The sequence below is a fragment of the Lepus europaeus genome, chromosome 20, assembly GCF_033115175.1.
Source record: "Lepus europaeus isolate LE1 chromosome 20, mLepTim1.pri, whole genome shotgun sequence".
Lineage (NCBI taxonomy): Eukaryota > Metazoa > Chordata > Mammalia > Lagomorpha > Leporidae > Lepus > Lepus europaeus.
This window is the reverse complement of record NC_084846.1, coordinates 49086756-49107595: the sequence shown is the minus strand read 5'-3', so window position 1 is coordinate 49107595 and position 20840 is coordinate 49086756. Positions and strand designations below refer to the sequence as shown.

The window sequence follows — 20840 nt, the reverse complement described above, 5'->3', positions numbered from 1 at the left end:
CCGGGACAGAATCCGGTGCCCCGACCGGGACTAGAACCCGGTGTGCCGGCGCCGCAAGGCGGAGGATTAGCCTGTTGAGCCACGGCGCCGACCGAGAACTCCTGTTTTCAAACCATCCCTGCATTTTCAGATTGGTAAACATCTGAGCACTCCCTATAGAAATTACCTCAAAGCCAGGGAGGGCCCTGTTTCTTCTGCATAATGCTATGTGCAGTGGGCCACAGAGGAACATGATGGTGGCATCTGTAGGACCTGGCCCTGAAGCCTGCTCTGCCTTAGGCTGGTCTGGTCTTAAGAGGCTAAATCAGCCATGGGCAGCAGACAGACCACATGAGTGGGGAAGAACGCAGGGGGGGATTTATCTGTGACTCTGCTGGCATTTTGAACACGCATGTCAGTGCCACAGAGTGCCAGAGTGCTCCCGGGACATTGCCTGTGATTACTGTGGATACATTAGTTCTCAGGATTGCCTGCTGCTGCATATTCAACTCTAGATATTAGCTAACCTGGGGCTCTGCTCTGGCTCTTTCAGTTTTTTGAGACAAACTAGAGGGCTCAGATGTGATCAGTTAAGACAGAAGACAAGACTTAGCTAGCAAGCTTAATGCTGATTACAGATGAGCAAAGTCAGTCATGTTGGAGTCTCCTCTGCACAAATCCCTAGACCCTAAGGCTTATGTAAGCAAGTACGATAACTACTAAAAAGCACAGCAATGCTTGATCTAGGGCTCCTGGGAAATAAAGTGGTTCCAGTGACTTTTCCATGCGATCCAAGCTCACTGTACTAAAAAAGAATTTAAACAGAAATGTTATACAGCAGACACCAGTCTCACTGAAGGGCTGCTGACACAGAACCCCTCTTTCTGTGTTGGTTCAGTCGTCATTGTGAGCATCAGCTATTTCAGATTGGTGCTGGGCGCATCCATCTCAAGGTTTGATTCCCTGGACTCCGGCAAGAAAATCCCCTGGGAGCTTGTTAAAGACCAGATGCCCAGGTCCCACCGTAGGAGCAGCACCCTGAATCCAATCCTCTACTTATAACCCAGCTCTCAGGATTCTTACAGGGCAGCCCTAGCTCTGGCTTAGCTGAGCTGCCCCTAACTGGAAACCTCAGCTGGTTGCCTGCTGTCTCTCCGTGCCTATTAGCTACAAGGCCTCTGTTACCTTCCTCTTCCTAGTATATGCTTTCCATGGCGCATTGGCTTTAAACCTACAGGACAATCTGCACAGCATCCGTGGCTGGGGTGCAGGCCTTCGTGACAGGTTTGCCATGCATGAGCCTCGTACCTTCCCATCAAGCTGGGGGGAGTGAGCTCGAAGTCGACTGTTACGGGAGTCAGGCACCTGAGCCCAGGGAACCCAGGCTGGAGACCAGCCATTTTCACATCAAAAGGACAAGGTAGAACAGAAGTGCTAAGTGCTAAACGCAGAAATATGACTGGAGGTTTGGGAAACACAGAGCTGAAAGGACAGCTGGATGAGAAGAACAAAGACTCCTTAAGGCTGTTTGCAAAATGAGCTCTTGAGGTCAGTGACTATGAGCTCACAGGAAGCACGATGTGCTGAAGGTGTGGCTGCTACTTGAACACACAAAGCACAGAAGCCTCTTCTCTCAGGACATAGTACTCCCATGGGGCCATTCACTGGGCTATGAGAAACTTGGGGCAGAAGCAGTGGGGACAGCACTGACTCTGCAGTCAGAAGACGTGGCCGTCGGCAGGCCAGGCACGCTCATGGCACCTCAGTGGAGTTATGTGACACAGGACACAGGATTCATCCTCTCACTGAGCTGTCATGTAGCTTCCATGAAGTCCTGAATATGAAACAACTCTGAAAACTGAAGAGCATTTTACAAATATTTAATCAGAAATATTCTGCATTATGTACATATTTTTAAAAGCTGCCACATCTATCTATAAGGCAGAATGCTAAAGAGAATCCCAGACTGGGAAAAACATCAAATATGTTAATTACCTTATATAAATAAGCCTATCATATTGTTCATTGTGGAATTTAAATATCTGCTGTGTTTTTGTACTATAAAAAAAGATATCTTCAGCAAAAAAATGAGCAGTATTTAGACTCTTACAACTCATGTTTAACATTTTCTTAAAATATGTTGCTTTAATTTTCTGGATTAAAAGATAAGTGAAAAGTATTTATCAACTCCTCACTTTATCTTCAAAAGCACTCTTTCCTAGCATCAATTTCTTTCTTTTAAAAAATTCTTTTGAGAGGCAGATCAGGAGAGTGGGAGAGCAGGAGAGGGAGTGAGAGCAAGAGACAGAGAGGGAGAGAGGGAGAAGGAGAGACAGAGAGGGAGAGAGAGAGAACGCGTGCTTCCCCACCCACAGGTTCATTCCCCAAATGTCCACAATGGCTGGGGTGGGCTGAGCTGCAACCAGAAGCTAGAAACACAATCCAGGTCCACCTGATGGGTGGCAGGAACCCAATTACTTGAGCCACACTGATGCCTCCCAGGGTCTGCAGTAGCAGGAAGCTGGAGTCAGGAGTCATAGCAAAGCATGGAACCCAGGTACACCAATACGGGACACGAGCATCCTAACTTCTAGGCTAAACACTCCCTAACTTCAATTTCTTCATGCCAACTTAATTTCTATGATTTATTAGCTGAAATTGCAGAATGGCGGGGGAAATGGGATCACAGTAGAGACAGAAGAAAGACAAGTAAGTCCATAAAGAATGCAAGAGATTCTGCCTAAAACCTAAATACACTAAGGATAAAGAAGAAGGAGACTGACATATGAAACCTAACCATTGTCTGGCTCCACATTAGGACTCTTAGCTGTTGCTTTTTATTTTAAAATAGGAGACATGCAAAAAAAAAAAAAAAGGAAAAAAAGAGCAAAGCTAGTTCTTTCCACAGAGAATTAGAAGCAGACGGAGCTCTGGATAATAAGCACCAATAAAAGCTTTAGCTGACATAGCCTCAATTTGCAAATCACCGGCTTTTCCTGGCACGGCCTGGGATGGCAGGAAGCATCCCATACACAGCCTGGATGAGGACGATACGGAAATCTTTAAAATTAAAGATGCTTTCAGCGTTTTATTATAAAATACTTCATTTGTGGTGGCCACGATAAAATTCCAGTGAAACCTGAGTACACTCCGCACTCCCTGCAAACCCTGAACTATGTCCTGTGCCTTCCCACTTGTACCTTCCTTCAACATGAACACGTTGTTAGCTGCAGGAGCCCAACCCACAACGTGCACGCAAAAAGATGTGTGGTTTAGAATCTGCATCATGTCTCCTAATTTCTTTGTAAATTTCAGCATCAGGACAGCCTGGGGAGGATATTAAAAATGAAACTAGTGCTAAGCAAACACTCTAAAGCCAAGGGGATATAGCTTGTTTTTCAGCAACTAATATGGTTTCCCAAAAATTTCAATGACAAAATTCAGGCTTACAGAAGCCTAACTACTCTGGGGCTGGTTTAAGACCTGGAAGACTGTCAATGCAAAGGGGACTGACGAAGCTGCCGGATTTGCAGAACAAAGCTGTGAGAGACAGCACTGCGAAGGATTTTGTCTGAGCGTAAGAAATAGCATGAAGGAGAATTACAAGTGGTTGATGAGCACACGGGAGAACCAGCAGCAAACCTCAAAGTCGAGAACTCGGCGTCAACCCCACTGCAGGAGGCCCGGCAGCAGGGCAAGGAAGTGGGGAGGCCATCCCCTCCCCAAGAGCTGTCCTCTGCCCCTGTGAGTCTCTCCGCGGGATAGGATTTCCTCACTGGTGCAAAACACAGAACACGCTCCTCCTAGGAGAAGACTGAGGGTCTACGGGAAATGCTATCCTTCTGCTGTCTCTCACGCTCCTCCAGGATAAGCCTAGCTCCTGATTGAATGAAGGCCCCTAGCACAGAGGAAGCTTTGACAGGAGCCATTCTCCCCATCCTTCCTGACTTTGGTGGGGCTCCCTCCGGCGTTCCTTTTGATCCTTTCAGCCCTGTGTGACCGAATCGTCTCACGTGGCTCTCCCTGCTGGTGCTTTCCAGAATGACTTCATCCTCAGCCTCCTCCGTCCAGCTGCCCACATGACATCACCTGGGAACTCCAAGCCCGTCCTTGCTGCTCGTCTTCTTCCCTTGACTATGTATTATTCAAAACAGAACAAAAACCTTCCAGTGTTTGCCAGCTTCAGGAGCGCCCTGTCACTCTCCCTTTTCTTCTACGCAATCTTAGCAGTTCTTACTCGAATTTCACTAATTCTCATTATTTTTAATATCAATTGTCTTCATGGGTAACACATGCACATGGCCCAAAATTGAAAAGGCACAAAAAGGCGAATGGTGCAGCCTCAACCTCATCCTCCAACTGGTCCTGTGTCCTGAAAGCAACTGTTGCCAGCTCCTCCTGTAACCTCCCCATCTGATGTCAGATCTTCTATGAAAAGTATTTCACTCTGCTAGCCTCACTGTCTATTTGAGAAATGTCTCTGTCTCGTTCACATGAATTCATCAATGGGCTTTTCACCTGTGGGCCCTTCTCTTTGTGTGTAGATACCAACTAATACCCAAAACTACCCTTGCTTGTAAGCACTGCCATGCTACACTTCTAGAAACCCAGGACAGAAATTATTAAAAAGAACAAAGCTTGCCAGGGGGCAGGGGAGAACACCTCATCCCTCAATTGGTTTATATAATTAATCTGTCTTGAGAAACGTCTTATTCCAATGTCAGCCTTCAGCAGTAGAACCACAGTCAGGAATCCACATTTAAAGGACAATGGTTGTCTCAGGATCACAGCTAGGGGGAGAACTGAAAAAGATGGATGGACAGATAGACGGGTGGCTGGGAGGAGACAGCCAATCAGCTGTGAAGGGTTAGCAAGCGCTGAAATCATATTTCATCCGAGGGAAACAACAGATGCCTGATTAATGCCTGTGGGAATTTCAGCTCAAAGTTGCACCAATGGGCTCTAGGGCCTGCTTCTTTTTAGGACTCTCTGAGTCCAAGTCAAACTGGCCCATTTAAGATTTTAGAGCTCCTGTCTGTGAATTACTTGATCCTGTTAACTGCTGAAGAGGAAACACAATCCTTTCACTTAGAATAATTGCATTAAACCTGGAGCGTCCTAAAAATGCTAGGCTCAAAGATCACCAGACATATTTTTAAAGCTCTTTTTAAGATTTTCCTTTTACCAAATGTTCATTAAAGGGAGCAGGCATTTAACCTAATGGGTTCCTGCCAGCCACGTGGGAGACCTGGAATAATGACACTGCCAGCTTCTGGCTCGGGCCAAAGCCCAGCCTTAGCCATTGCAGGCATTTGGGGAATGAACCAGCAGGTGAGAGCTCTCTGTCTGCTTCTCAAACTAACAAAAGAAAACAAAACAAAGAACAACAAAAGCCCATCTCATTAAGTGAGGCAAAGTGATGCTACACTTTGAGGGATGTGAGACCAAAGTGGCTGAGAACTGCATATACAGAGCGTGCCCACTGGCCACGGTACAACCAAGGACCAGGAGGGCTCCCTCGGTCATTTCCTGTAGGATTAGGGTAAGATCAATTGTCTAAGTAAAAGGAATCATCTAACATGCTTTCAGAAGTGTCAGAACTAGGAATGGAAAACACCAATTTTCTGTTTACTCATTCTTTTAATAGTTTAGACACTAAGGTGTGGATAGACTGACTCTGGATGCAAAACGATTCTGAGTTTCATTGAGAGACAGGAAACCTGTGACACTAACAGTCTATGCACCGCAGAATCAGTATTGCTGGAAGAAATCCTCCTAGGAATGCTTCATTGAGAGCTAACAAAAATAATTCAATCACTCAGATAAGTGCGATGCAAAACCTTTTAATATCCCTTGACGACAGACTAACACAGAACACAGGTTTTTCCTAAAGCATTTGTGATTTAGGTCTTTCTTTCTGAAATATTAACGCTCCATAGCCAACTTATAAATCTAGTGTGATGTAAAAGTGACAACACAGACTACCATCAAACCATTATTTGTGCTGTCACTAAAAAGTCTGGTTGTAAAGAATAATGGGTTTGAGGAAAGTTGTTTTGGACTATAATAAAAGCAACTTCCACTAATAGAAAGCTATGGATATTCAGGAAGTAGAAGATATACTGTTCCTGCTTGAAATGAAATAAAAACCACATTCTATTTTGTGTATCTAAAATAAACCAACATTGTTAAAGTGAAAATAAAAAATGGTAGTGAGATGGCTCTCTGAAGCATTTATACTTTAAAATGTGACTGCTAGGCTCACCCACTAGGGAGCAGCTGCCACCTTTTATGCACAATTCTAGAAGATGGTAAAAGCTGCAAGTCATTCATCAGGGTGGCTAAGAGAACTGGCAGGGAAGCGTGGTATTTGAGCTGTTAACTAAAAGGAGGAAGGCAATCTAGGAGATGTGTACCTATGACAGCCCTGCAGACAAACTAGCAAGGTGAGAGACAGTAACTAGCACACTACACTGCTTGAACACAGTTTTTCCATTGACACACAGTCTAAAACCACACCTTCTTCAGAAGTTACACAATGGAGAAGAAGCCACCGGCACAGTCTGTGGTTGGGAAGTGGGTGAGAAAGTTGTCACAGTCCCCAGGTATCCCCCTGACCCTGCAGCCAAGAGCATGATGTGATGGAAACATGAAAATAAGGAATTTACCCGAGAGACTGAGGCTGCTGAAGCAGTGCGAAGCTCTGGCTAGGAGAAAGCTCCATATGTAACAGTATTTTGACATAGAACCTGATGGTTCCACTCAGTAAAACCTGTATGCTCTGCACGTTGTCGTCCAGAACACTCTAGAAACCAGACTTACACGTGCTACCCAATACACCCAAGTTTTAGGAAGAAAAGCTGGAAAAAGGAAAACTATCTGAGCTTGGATCAATCCACACTTAGATAACTCACTTTTGTCCAGAGTCCACTACGAAACTTGAGAGCTAGGTAAGCGTTTCCCTCAAACAATCAGAAAAATACCACATCAGAGGCCCCACACCTCCCAAGTGGGAAGTACTCCTTCCTCCTCCAGCCACCCCACGCTGAAAAAAATATGTTTTAAGCTAACACATTAGCTTTTCTGGTATACAAAATACACTTATTTTAAAAAAACATAGCAATTTATATAAACAATTAAAATTATGAATTAGTATGTACACATACTGCTTTCTAGGATGCTAAAGTCAAATGATTCCTGGCTTGCATACCTTAGTCTCATGTGTATTCAGTAGTAGGATGTATAGTTTTTTCAATAGTATGATTAAATTTCAGTCAATATTGTAAACAGGGATAAGATGAATATTTGTTTGCTATGAATATGGAATCCAAAGGTCTATAAAACCCTGTTTTTGCCTTCAAGGAAACTGTAAGCCTATGTATTCGTCTATTCACTCATCTGATGAGTATTTATTGAGCATCTACTATGTGCAGGCTTGCAGGGTCTTAGTCCACCGAACAAGGATGGACTGGGCCCGAGGAAAGGTAAGCGCGCCGCTCGCCCGTTTCCCAGCCTCGCGATCCCGGAGACAATCAGACGCAGCAGGGAGCCAAGTCTAGCAAGAACTCATCTATTGCACATGTAGCAAAGCCTTTTAAAGCACAAAACTGCAGAGTCATTGGGGCAGGGCATAAGGACCAACCAATCACTTAAAAGATCATTTTATGGGGCAATTTTTATAGGACTAGCCATATGTCTATATACTCATCATCAGTTGTTGTCACTTCCCCTGATGTTGCACAGCCACTCAGCTTTAGTGGCAAACAACTTTGTGTTCCACCCACCTTACTTCCTTTGGGCGCCATCTTTGAATTACCTCGTGTATCTAATTTCCCCACACAGGCTAAGCAGTATGTATGAAGTACAATGGGAATAACGCAAAAGCACTTGCTTTGGGGAGCCAGCAAAGGTGCCTTGAGGTACTGTGGCCTTCAGGGACGCTTCAGAGTTTTATAGGCAAAAAGAAGAGGGAAAGGGATACCCTGCAGGAGAAACAGGACCTGCAAAGGTGGAGGTATACTGAGAATGAGGTGAACGGCACCCCTTTTAACAAAGCTGGAAATACACTGTGCGTGTTTGTGAAGACCGCAGGAAACAGAGGTGGGGTTGTTACTGCAGGGAGAAGCTGGGTGGGAGGGGTAGGGCCTGAGAAGGGACTGGAGGGACCCGTTTGCCATTGCCAGTTGGCAGAGTTGGGGCCAGGTTTGTGTTACAGGGTAAGACTAACTGTGTGGAGGACGGGAGCTGAGCACCAGCCTCTAAAGTGAGGGAGCCCAGCTCACACACAGCAGTGAGGATGCGAGGAGAAACTGGGTCACGAGAGACTTCACAAGCAGAATCCATGGAGACAAGAGATCGCCTGGGAGTAGACAGTGAATGATGGCAGCACTGAAGCTCCAGCTTGGGCCACAGAACAGGATGTGATAGAAACGCGTTCAGGGGCTACTGCTGTGGCATAGTAGGTTAGGCCTCTGCCTGCAGTACAATATCCCATATGGGTGCTGGTTCAGGTCCTGCCCCACTTCTGATCCAGCTTCCTGCTCTTGCACCTTCTAAAGCTGTCGAAGATGGCACAAGTGCTTGGGCCCCTGCACCCACATGGGAGACCTAGAAGAAGCTCCAGGCTCCTGGTTTCGGATCAGCCCAGCTCCAGCTGTTGTGGCCGTTTGGGGAGTGGACCAACAGATGGAAGACCTGTCTGTATCTCTGCCTCTCAAATAAATAAATAAATCTTTAAAAAGAAGTTCTTAAACGTCCTTGTTATTTTGAGAATGGGCATGAATATGTTTACTACAAGCAAAAGCTAAAAGTTTTCAGGATATAAACATACTATGAGCAATTTATTTGCTTGAATTTAAGTACTTCCCACCCAGAAATCTAACTAAAAACAGAAGTGAAATAAAAGCTGCAGAGGTGCATCAAGCAGGAAAGGTAGAAGTAAAGAGACTGCTTTTTAGTTTGCTAAAACCTAGAAATGCAAAACCAGGCCCAAAAGCCAATGTTTTCTTTTTCCACAAAGACTTCATCCACTTAAAAGTGAATTATACAGAGGGGAAAGACCTGTCCTAAGATCACCAAGGCAGGTTGTTTAACCACATCCTAGCCAAGAGCAATTTTGCAGCAAAATGGACAAGGGACCCTAGTGGCTCTGGGGACAGTTGGGACAGGCAGCAAGGATGAGCTGGTCCCATGGGACACTCCAGCACCTCCCAAGTCACCTGCACCCTGGAGTGGTGGGAGAGAAGGCTACCGATGGCCAATATTCCTGGAGAAGCCCAGGCGTCCAACTGCACACCCATTTCCTCCAGCCTCCCAGACCCCACAAGGTGATCTGCTTTGCCTATGTGCTTTGCTGGGTGTTAATTTGCCCCCTTGAGGTCAGAATAAGCACATGGCTATAACAATAGCTTCATTATCTGAGGGTTTGCCTGGTACTAGACATGGAGCCTGTGAATCATGCCCTTTCACCCTCACTCCACCCTGTGAGGGGCGCTGGCCTCAGTCCCACTCTGCAAGGGAGGCTGACGTTGTACCTTGATGAGACAAAAGGTGTGGTTCATGGTGTAGACCCCTCTACACCAAGCACCGTGCACACCGGTCTCTAAGGAAGGAAGGAACAAAGAAACGAGGAGCTTTTATACTGAGCTCTGGAACTGGACTGTCTGGGACCACAGCCAGGGTCTTGCACCCCTGATCCCTGGCATTTCTTCATCTGTAAATGGGGATGCCACCTGGGGTTGCCACCAAAGTGAAGGTGTCAGCAGGAGAGGAAGCTGGTGCCGAGGCCAGGAGCAGGGGTGGGGGAGAGGAGCAGGCATGATGGAGTTGGTCTGCCCGGGTTCTGACGAGTGCCGAGGGGCCTTGGGCGTGGTCCTTACCCTTCATGTCTGTTTCTGCAGTTATAAAATGCTGATACCAACTTTACCCATTTAATAGGTGTCTTAACAGGGCTGAAGCTTGGAACAGTACCAGACTCAAAGATTGCCAAATGTTCATTTAACAAAAGACCAAGTATTGTCTCCATCACAGTATAACAAAGGCTTTAAAGTTTTGAGCCAAGCAGCTAAGTACAGTTGCCTGCCGCTCCCCCGCCCCGCCCCAGTATGTGAAGGGGACTGGCCTGAGCTCTGCCTCCACACCCATGGATACCCAAATTTGCTGATGCTCTATTTCATCCTGTGTAAAGTGGCATAGTATTTCCCTAGAACCCATCTATATGCCCTTGTATACTTTAAGTCATCTCTAAATCACTTCTAATACCTAATATAAAGTAAATGCTACGTAATTAGTTATTACACTGTGTTGCTTAGAAATAACAAGGAAAAGAAGTCTATTTGTTTCATGTAGATGAAAATTTTCATCTATTTATTTGTATTTATTTATTTGAAAGGCAGAGAGAGAGACTGATTGATTTCCCATCCACTGCTGCACCCCACAAATGGCCACAACAGCCAGAGTTGGGCCAAGCTAAAGCCAGGAACCAGGAACTCCATCTGAGACTCCCATGTGGGTGAAGAGACTCCAGTAGTTGAGTCACCGTCTGCTGCTTCCCAGATGCCATGGCAGGGAGCTGAATCAGAAGTGGAACAGCCGGCAGGCAGCTAAGACCCAACCTGGGGCTCCAGTATGGCATGCAATGGTCCCAAGCAGCAGCTCAACTTGCTGTGTCACAACGCCTGCCACTGGGTGCAATTTCTAAAAAACATCTTCGGGGCCAGTGCCATGGTGCAGCAGGTTAAAGCCCCAGTCTGCAGCGCCGGCATCCCCTATGGGAGCTGGTTCGAGTTCCAGCTGTTCTACTTCTGATCCAGCTTTATGCTATGGACTGGGAAAGCAGAAGATGGCTCAAGTCCTTGAGCCCCTGTGCCCGCATGGGAGACCTGGAAGACATTCCTTGTTCCTGGCTTTGGATTGGCGCATCTCCAGCCATTGCAGCCATCTGGGGAATGAACCAGTAGATGCAACATCTCTCTCTCTCTCTCTCTCTCTCTCTGCCTCTGCCTCTGCCTCTGCCTCTCTGTAACTTTGCCTTTCAAATAAATAAATAAATCTCTTTAAAAGATATTTTCAATCTGTGGTTGCTTGAATCTATGGAAGTGTACACTCTGGGTCAACTGTAAGGTGGGTGAACAAGCCTTCCCAGTTTATATTTTCACACAAGTCTAGCTCTCCGGGGGCACGGGTGTGTGTGTGTGTGTGTGTGTGTCTCCGATGTCCACCAAGTTTTCATGGCACTGCCCATTTTCCGCTCCCTACAGTCATGACAACAAGCAGTGTATTCCATGAAGACTTGGCCAAATGAATAAAATTTGGAAACAAAGTCTCACCTCTACCACTCAGTGCAACATTTCTAAATTTAAACATGCCTGACCTCAAGATGCTGGAAATGCTGATGCACAATTCCAACCGCTGGCTTGAAGGAGAGAGCACGTTCTGTCAATGTGCATATATGGAATGCAAGCTCTAATCCTGCATTTTTGTGCTTTCTCTTGTTTTGTTTTTGGGCGCAGAGACAACAGTCAGAGTTGCATTTATTCCCTATGCAGTCCTAGTTTTCTCCGCATGGTTCAGTACTGTAAGGTCCTGGATGTAGAGGTAGACCTTCCACTTCATCTGATTTTGGTTATATGGAAGGTGACATAGTCTGCCGTAAAAACCAATAGAGGGGCCAGTGCTGTAGCACAGTGAATTAAAGCCCTGGCCTGAGGTGCCAGCATCCCATATGGGCGCCGGTTCTAGTCCCAGCTGCTCCTCTTCCAATCCAGCTCTCTGCTATGGCTTGGGATAGTAGTAGAAGGTGGCCCAGGTCCTTGGGCCCCTGTGCCCACGTGGAAGACCTGGAAGAAGCTCCTGGCTTCTGGCTTTGGATTGGTGCAGCTCAGGCCACTGTGGCCATCTGGGGAGTGAACCAGTGGATGGAAGATCTCTCTCTGTCTCTACCTCTCTCTGTAACTCTTTCAAATAAATAAAATAAATCTTTAAAACAAAAAAGAAACTAATGGAGATATATCCTAACTAACCATGTACTCTTGGTCCCAAACATTCCCAATTTCTATTCTTTCTTTCAAATATGTAACACATTGGTAGTGTTAGAAACTCAAGGGGTAAAACCTCCACTAGCCTAAAAATTTATATTCAATTACTATATACCCACATAAATCTCTGTTATTTGTTTGAATTTGCTAATTTTAGGGACCTTGGCATATTTCACTTGGGAAAACAGTGAGCATATCAACTTTTTAATAGGAAACTCCTTACCCTGTAGAGTGGTTCTTCAAAAAATTAAAAATAGAGTATCATATGACCCAGCAATAACATCAGAGATCCTGAGTATCCACCCACAGAAATTAAAATCTGGGTCTCAAAGATATCTGTAAACTTGTATTCCCAGTAGCATTATTCCTAAGAGCCAACAGGTGCTAGCTACCTAAATGTTCATCAATAATCAAAGAATAAACAAAATGTGGTATCATCCATTCAATGGAATATTACTCAGCCTTATAAAAGGAAGGGAATCCTGTCAAATGCTATGACATAGATGAATCTTGAGAACATTATACTAAATGAAAGGAGTCATATGCAAAAAGACAAAAATTGAATGATTCCACTAATGTGAAGTATCTAAAATAGTGAAAATCATAAAAACCTAGAATCATAATATGGTACAATGGTTATCAGGTGTTATGACTGGGGCTGGAGTGGAGGGAGCAGGGAAGGAACTGTTTGATGGACACAGAGTTTCAGATTTACAAGATGAAAAAGTTCTGGGCTCTGTTCCACAGCAGTGGGAATACAAAGGTACTTTAGTCTGGGGGAAAATGAACTGTAATGATAAATTTATTTTGGTATAAAAATAATTTGAGATTCATGCATAGTTTGTTTATAATATGTACTTTCCATAAACATTGTGAAAGACCTTTGTATAGATGGATTTCAAATGGATTTTTTGCACCAAAATAAAACTACCTTTGAATTTGATTTTCTATGAACCTTTTGAAATATCATACTATATTTCACACTATCGAACTGGACACTTTAAAATGGTTAGGATGGCATATCGGAGCGCCTGGTTTCAGGTCTTGGTTCCACTTGCAATTTCAGCTTTCTGCTAATAATGCATCCTCTGGGAGGCAGTCTGTGGTGACTTGAGTCCCTGCCATCCATGTGACAGATCAGTCCTGAATTCTGGGCTCCTGGCTTCAGCCTGGCCCAGCCCAAGATACTGTGGGAAACTGGGGAGTGAATCAGCAGATGCAAGATTTCTTTCTGCCTCTCTGTGTTTCAAATAAAAGAGATAAATAGGAAATTTTTAAATGGTTTAGTAAATTTTATGTTACATATATATATATATATATATATATATGTAATGAGCACAATTAAAATCTAAAGAAACCCCCCACAAGTTCTTAACCTCAATATGTCCTAGAGATGTCTTTATAGAAAGCAGCGGCCAGCAAACTGTTTGTGGTAAAGGGGCAAAGAGTGAGTATTTTTGGCTTTGCAGGCCCCACAGTCTCTGTTGCAACTTCCCAACTCTACCACGGCCTTGAGAAAGCAGCCACAGTCAATAAGTAAGTGAATGGCATGATCCCGTTCCAACGAAAACCTTACTTACCCAACAGGTGGCTGACTTGAGGGTCATAGGTGGCTGACCCTTGCCAAAGTATTAAAATCTACACGAGAAATAAATAGTCAGCCTGTCAGCGCCCAGGCTCCTCCACCCACAATCATGAATGGAACACTCTGATTTTTGTAGAGACTCAGGCAACCAGAAGCAACGAAAGCCAACTCGTAGACCAAACTTAAGGGAAGTAGGAGGGAAAATCATTCCAAGGACAAGAGTGGTGCAGTTGGGTTTAATGATTTAGAGAAACAAACAATGAAGTTACAGCTGAAGGAGAGCTTGGGGCTCACCTTCTGCAATCAGAAGACGGCAGTTGACTTCCTGGACCTGCCCAAGCGGACACCATGGTGGCAGCAGGCCTGGGCACAGCGTGCAGACCTCTGAGCTTGGAGGTCACACTGTCCCCTCCTTTGGGTTTCCACTGGGCAGCAGCCCGCCAGCCTCCTGCCCTGCAAAGCTTCCGTGTTCCACCTGTACAGTTCTCAGTGGTCTCAACTTAACACTCAAATAAACATTTGCTATTTGTTTGCAAGTTCCGTGGGAGAAAATCAATAAAGACACACAAAAGCCCCAAAGGTCTCATCTCATAAAATTCAGAATTGAAAGCCAGGGTGTCAGTTATGTGTTCCCTTGTGAATGGTGCTCTTCCTATGGCCTCTGGGCACTGTCACAAGGCAGTGACCCGAGGGCAGGGACTGGCAGCCACACGGGGACCACCATGGGCGCATGTCCTAGCTCAGCAGCCGAAACGGAACAAACGGTCAGCACACACCAAAAGCCGACAGATGGAAGGGGGAAGCATGAAACAGTGACATCCAAACAGAGCATCTGCTTTCAGAGGACATTCTCACCGCATCAAAGCCCCTCCTGGAATATACAGTTCTAGATCTCAAAGCAGAGGAGCTAACAGTCAAGTCCGCGCGTCCTCTTAACAGATGGGCTCAGCAAAACCCCAAGAGTTGGGGCAGTGCTCAGACACTTGGCGTTGGTCCACTGTATACTCCCCACTTACTCAAGACCACTTGCTGCGGGTCCTAGCGCCCCACCCTAGGCACTGAACTGAAGGAGGCATGGATTTCAGCCCGAGCAGCCCAAGGGAAGAGGGCCAGCCTTTGTCCTGGTGCAGAGACGGTGAGCCGAGACCCTCCCCAGGGTCTCCGACTCTCATGGGATCTGCCCTCAATTGCTCAAAGAGCCCGACCTCTGACAGAGCCCAGTGATTTCAGCAGTAATTAATGATGCTGTCAAATTAATTAACCCAAGTCTTTGTTCACAGGAAAAAAAATCCCTCTAGTCTCAATACTGCTGTTTGCCAGTCCTTGACCAATCTCTACAAACCCGAATCAGGACCCCAGGGCACCACTGCCAGATGGCCCTAACAACACCCTACCTAGCAAGCTGCCAGCGTTAGTTAATAATCTCCCTGCAGCACAGCCTTCGATGGCAGGGCTGCTGGGTTAACAGGTTTCCTAAACGCAACACCACTTTACACAGAACCCCGGAGTGCAGCACTCCCGCCTCCTACGACACCCTTGGATATATCCTTGTGCATCAAGAGCGACGAAGCGCTCGACCGAGGGGACTGCACTAAGCTGTTTAATAAATGGCCCTCATGAGAACCCCGGTTCCCCGTCTGCGAGGACCCGGCCCCCACGAGTGCCCACATGCACGTTCCATACGCTTTCTTTAGAAGACGCACAACTTGCTTCTTGTATTCCATCGAATCATCAGCCTCCAGCCCGATTCTTTCAAGAAAAACAAGACACGCGTAATTGACCACAGGAGGACCCTCTCAAGGGCATGGGCTGTGAGCTCACAACTTGAGCTGATGTCATCCGCTATAAGACGCTGGCTTCTATTTTTAAATCGTACCCTTTCACTCTGCCTTCCGAGGGCACGTATATCACACGTGGTAACTCTGCTCGTAAAATACCTCGTGGTCCCAGAGGACCGCTGGGAGGCGCTTCCAGCCGCACACAGCTGCTCAGCCCTGCCTGCAATTTGGACTTGAGGAGCACAGCAACTGAGGCCACACTGGCCAGGCCCTCTGTTCATCACGGTCACCCTGACAAGGGGCAGGAGCCTGGCCGAGTGCTTCGCGGGGGCTGGGACCACGCCTCCCCACCTCTGAGGGTTTCCACCCCTAACACAGACACTTCATCAACGCTCAGAGCCCTGTCAGCAGGCCGCGGGCTTCAAAGGGTGCCAGCGTGAAAACAGGTCATTGGCTTTGTCTGATGTCCAGTGTTTCATTCATCCTTTCAGCCACGCTTGCCCCGTGCGCTTAGTGAAAAGGTTTCTCTGCCTTCTGGGGAAAGCTCAGGTGGAGGGAAAACAACACTTGAACTTGCACGTGACTTGTTTATACCGACGTTGTCAGTTTCTAAAAACAAGGAAGAGCCCTGCCGCTCAGGTGGTGCAGCAGCGTGCCAATCCTGGGTCCTCCCCTCTTCATTGCACACTCACCCCGAGGCCCGGCAGGGTGTGTGGGGCCCGCCTCCAGGCCTGGCCCCTCCAGTCCCTTCTCAGAAAGGCAACCAGAGTGAGCTGCTCAGAGCACACAGAGTTGTCCGCAAACCTCCCCTCCCTGCCCCCCGGCTCACCCCTGTTTTCCTTTCCAGTCCCAGAGCCTGGTCACCATGGTCCCCTGACCCGTGTCACTGTCCACGCTGTGCTTCTCAGTGCCCTGCTACTTTCCCCTCAATGTCCCTCAGCCTGGAACTCTGCTCTTTCGGCCTTGCTCGCTTTTCCCAAATCCTCCCTGCACATCTTCCCAGGAAGCCACTTCCTCCAGGAAGCGCTCCATGGTGTTCCAGGGACACCACATGCATCGTACTGCAGTCTGTTGACGGGCTGTACCTGATACAACAGCACAACACGCGATGGCAGGGATTCTGTCTGCTGGTTTCTCTGGATACTGCCTGGCACGTGCTGGGCTCAAGGACACTGGCTGGATGAATGAGAAGAGAATGCATGCGTACTCAGAAAGGGACCACTTTTGCGGGGTGTGAATTAGAATCGGGTCTCCAGCAGGACGTGTGGACTCAAAGAGCAGGATTCAGCAGGTGCAACATGAAGGTGGCAGCCTGTCCTGAGCAGAGTGACAACCCCCTTCCCCGGGCGACTCTGGAGGAGCTGCGCACAGCTGCTGGCTCCCGCGGAAGCTGAGACCCAGGGTCGGGCAGCTCGTTCCTGAGAGGCAGATGGAATCCCACTGGACCTGGGACAGAACCCTGCAGCTTGGTCACAGCCACATTCCTCGCGTAAACTCCAGGGGAACAGAAAACTCCACAACTGCAATTCATTTCAAAGAGGGCAACCAGCCACAAATTAACGACGATGCAAAACCACCTCCGTCCGTTCCCAAATGGTCAGCAGGCCGGCTGCCTAGCAAGGGAATGCCCCAGAAGCTGGGCAAGGCCTGGCTGTGTCACGGCCCCCTCGGGGCCCCAGGTCTTGCCAGCCAACAGCAAGGAGATAACCTGGGGCAGGCCCAGCACTGGTCCCAGGCTTCTGGCTACACAGGAGCCAGTGTGGTCCCTGTCCTCACAGAGCATCCAGCCTCTTCTTATGGTCACTTAAAAACACCCTTCCTGAGGCCAGTGCCGTGGCACGGTAGGTTAATCCTCTGCCTGCGGCACCAGCATCCCATATGGGCGCTGGTTCTAGTCCCAGTTGCTCTCTTCCAGTCTAGCTCCCTGCTATGTCCTGGGAAAGCAGTGGAAGATGGCCCAGGTCTTTGGGCCCCTGCACCTACGTGGGAGTCCAGGAAGATGCACCTGGTTCCTGGCTTCAGATCGGCACAGCTCCGGCCGTAGCGGCCATCTGAGGAGTGAACCAACAGAAGGAAGACCTCTCTCTGTAACTCTACCTGTCAAATAAAATCTTAAAAAAAAAAAAAAAATGCCCTCCCTTCCTTCCAAGTACTCCTTCCCTAAATTCTAAGTACACCTCATTCAGCTAGTCAACCAAACCCTGCACATCCAAGACTGGGGAGAAAAGCTGAGCTTAGCTACTCTGGTCAGCATGGCAAGGATTTTCCAAGACCCACCAGCCGATGACACGCAAGGGTGGGTAGTGTTTCAGCATCGGAGCCGAATGACGAAGGGTGTGGTTCTGTGATTTCATCCTTACGTGGTCAGTAACCCCACCCCCGCCACCAACAAACCGAAGTCACCCATTCCCAGTGCCAGCCTTAGGATAACTGCAGGTCATGTCTATGTCCTGACACAAGGGAGGAGCTCAGTGGACACTGAGGGGACATCTCAGGAGAGTGTGGCTACGGAAGAAACACCTTTGTCAATCTGGGTTCATTCTTCAACTTTGTTATTTGTCTCTCTCACAGGAAAAAAGAAATAAGTAGGCACAGTTTCTAGGATTCTGACTTTCATTTTCCTGTCTGACACTGAGTTACTTATTTGGCACAGGCATCATGTTTCCCATCTCTAAACTAAAACGCAGGGAAAGAGTGGCTACTGGTTTACAGAGACAGGAGTACGGGGGTCCCGGGATGCACTGCACAGTTGGGTGCCTATAGAAAATGTAGCAGACCGTACCCTTCTCTTTAAACAGACAAATCAGAACGTGGAATGTTGGGGATTTTTACCATAAGGAAATGATAAATGTTTGAAGGGATAAATATATTTATATTGCACACTGCACGATACACACCTGCGCTGAAACCTCACGCAGTACCCCATAAATAGGTACAATTTTTGTATGTTTGATTAAAAACATTAAGTTAAAACCATCACATTTTAAAATTAAGTTTAAAAAGACAGGGATGTCAAAAAGTAAAACATAGAACACGCGCTGTGGCTGTTGTGGGGCTTACAGGAGGCAGTGGCTAGAACAGGACCAGTGCTGTGCTGCCCTACAGGTGGGCTGTGCAGGGGAGAGAGGGAGAGAGAGAGAGAGAGAGAGAGAGAGAGAGAGAGAGAATGAATCTCCCTCCATTCTCCCCAATCCCCAAATAAAGCATAGGGAATGCCGGCCTGAAGGGAAAGTCTGAGAACTTCCAGAGTAGCCCCGGCTCACCAGTACCTTGCTCTCAGCCCCGGGGTGTTTTCGTTTCCTATTCTGCAGCCCTGAGTTTTCTCTTTAGTGAGAGGAGTGAGTTTGGCTGGAACAACCCTGAGAGCATTTCTGCCCTGGCGGTCCACGCGCCCACGGCCTGCCTGCCTGAGAAACTAGGCGCTGCTAGCACACGGCTGGAAAGGAACCGGATGTGACTGCTGCTCACAAGTTAACTGACGCAAAAACCCGACTTTGGAAGGAGCCTGTGTGGCTCTACTATGGGAGCCAGGAGCTGAGACCATCCTCCTGGGTGACAGAAGGTCCCTCCTTCCCTCTGCCCCAACACACAGCCAGCGGGCCCATCCACAGCCCTGAAATTACATGCTTAGAAAGAAATCTAGGAATTTTAAGTAAAATCATTCATCACAAATAGATCATGTGAAATGAATAAGGCAGTTGACACAATATTAGGCCAAGCCTAACATTTGGCTGATTTTTTTTTTTTTTCCTTTTGCACCCTGAAATATATCCAGTCGACCAAACAAAGAACTACCAAGTGCACACAACAAAAATCTGGCTGTATTTTCATAAATGCTCAGTCCACGACTGCCACCTGGTGGTGGGACATATCCTTGTACGACAGAATATCCAAATGGCGAGATTGACAGAATACCATTAAAAACGCAAGAGTGCTCCTCTGCTGTGTAGCAGTGATTTTGGGGAAATTTTAAGAACATACCCATCTCCTTGGCTACTTATTTTTTAGAGAAATTTCTGGAGAGGCCTACAGCAGATGGAGTCAATGCCACTCTAGTTAATCCTACAACTACACCCCACTGCTTTGAGCCTGTCACAAAACAAAAGAGCAGCATTATTCTATTCATCTTCATATGCATTAGCAATTAAAAGCGATTACCCCAGTAGTCTGTTCTCACCTTCCAGATTCACTTGATCTAATCCTGGTTTTTAGTTATGCATGAAAAGGCATTCAAAAGTGACAACCTTACCAAAAGTGCACATTACGGGAAAATCTGACTTCAATTAAAAGCATTTACTAAATTCCAGCCATTTCCAGCTGTCTCTTCTATCCCATCCTTAGAGAATTACAGATCACATTAATTGGTATTGTCACATAACAAGACACCAGTGATGATTAATTGCATCCTTGGTGCCTTTGAGATATTTCTTCTTTACCGGAGGCATTCAAATCAGCTCGGCACCTTCCAGCAGGCACCCCTTCTGGCAACCCTCAGGAAACCTCCTACCTTCCTGAACTTCTCCATCTGCTTGTAGAGGTCTGGATCCAGCTCCTGAGACACGTCCTTCATCCACAACAACGCCCCCCTGTACTCCGTCCGACACTGCTCCATGCGGTTCACTGTCAGCCAGGTATCGGAGATGGCCCGGTGCCGAAAGGTCTCCACTTCTTGGTGAAATCGACACAAAGGATTTCGCAAGGCCAACCTGGACAAGAGGACAAAACCATATTCTTGAAACTAAGCCAGCTTGCAATTTGAATGCTAGCTGTGTGGTCAGTCTGAACACCCATGAGCCTGGAATGTGGGAGATACTCGATCAAGCTTTGATGATGACTAACTGAAATGAAATGTCTGGGGACTGATGGGTGAGCCAGAGCCGAGTACCTAGGTACCGACTCCTTAGTCTACTGTTCATGGACCACTGGAATTGCCTCCATCAATGTTGGTGGGGGTGGTCTCAGGCCAGGGCAAAGGACGCGTGTTTGAAGCTGGAATCGCTCCTGAATCACTGGAGAATGGATAAGGCATGGCCATTTCCCATTCTATTCTTGGTCACCCCATGCATCGTGCTCCTCTGAGCCTTGGCCCTTTAAGGCTGGAAATGAATGTGTATTGCTCACTAAAGTAGGGGCAGAACGAGTATAATGGCCATAACACATCGTCATTTGTTTTAAAAATGTTTGAGGCACAGCAAACTTGATTTAAAAAAAATTATTTCAGAGAGCAAATACTGCCTCTTCCATTTTCCTACCCCAAAGGAGCCATGTTAGATGAATTACACTTGTTATTATTTTAGTCTTTTATATGACGGGGGCAGAGTGGGGAGAGAGATCGGTCTTCCATTAGCTGGTTCACTCCCCAAAGGGCCTCAATGGCCCACAAATCCAGGGGCTTCCTCTGGGTCTCCCACGTGGGTGGCAGGGGCCCAAACACTTGGGCCATCCTTCACTGCTTTCCAGGCC

General features: G+C 47.1%; 1 protein-coding gene across 4 annotated transcripts in view; it reads right to left on the bottom strand.

Moving 5' to 3' along the window:
• The window catches only part of ICA1 (islet cell autoantigen 1), a 147614-nt gene that overhangs the window by 88861 nt on the left and 37913 nt on the right, over window positions 1–20840 (bottom strand). For all 4 annotated transcript variants that reach the window (XM_062179033.1, XM_062179035.1, XM_062179036.1 and 1 more), the window contains one exon: window positions 19885–20083. In XM_062179033.1, the coding sequence (XP_062035017.1) occupies window positions 19885–20083 (199 nt within the window). The remainder of the gene's footprint in view (window positions 1–19884; window positions 20084–20840) is intronic.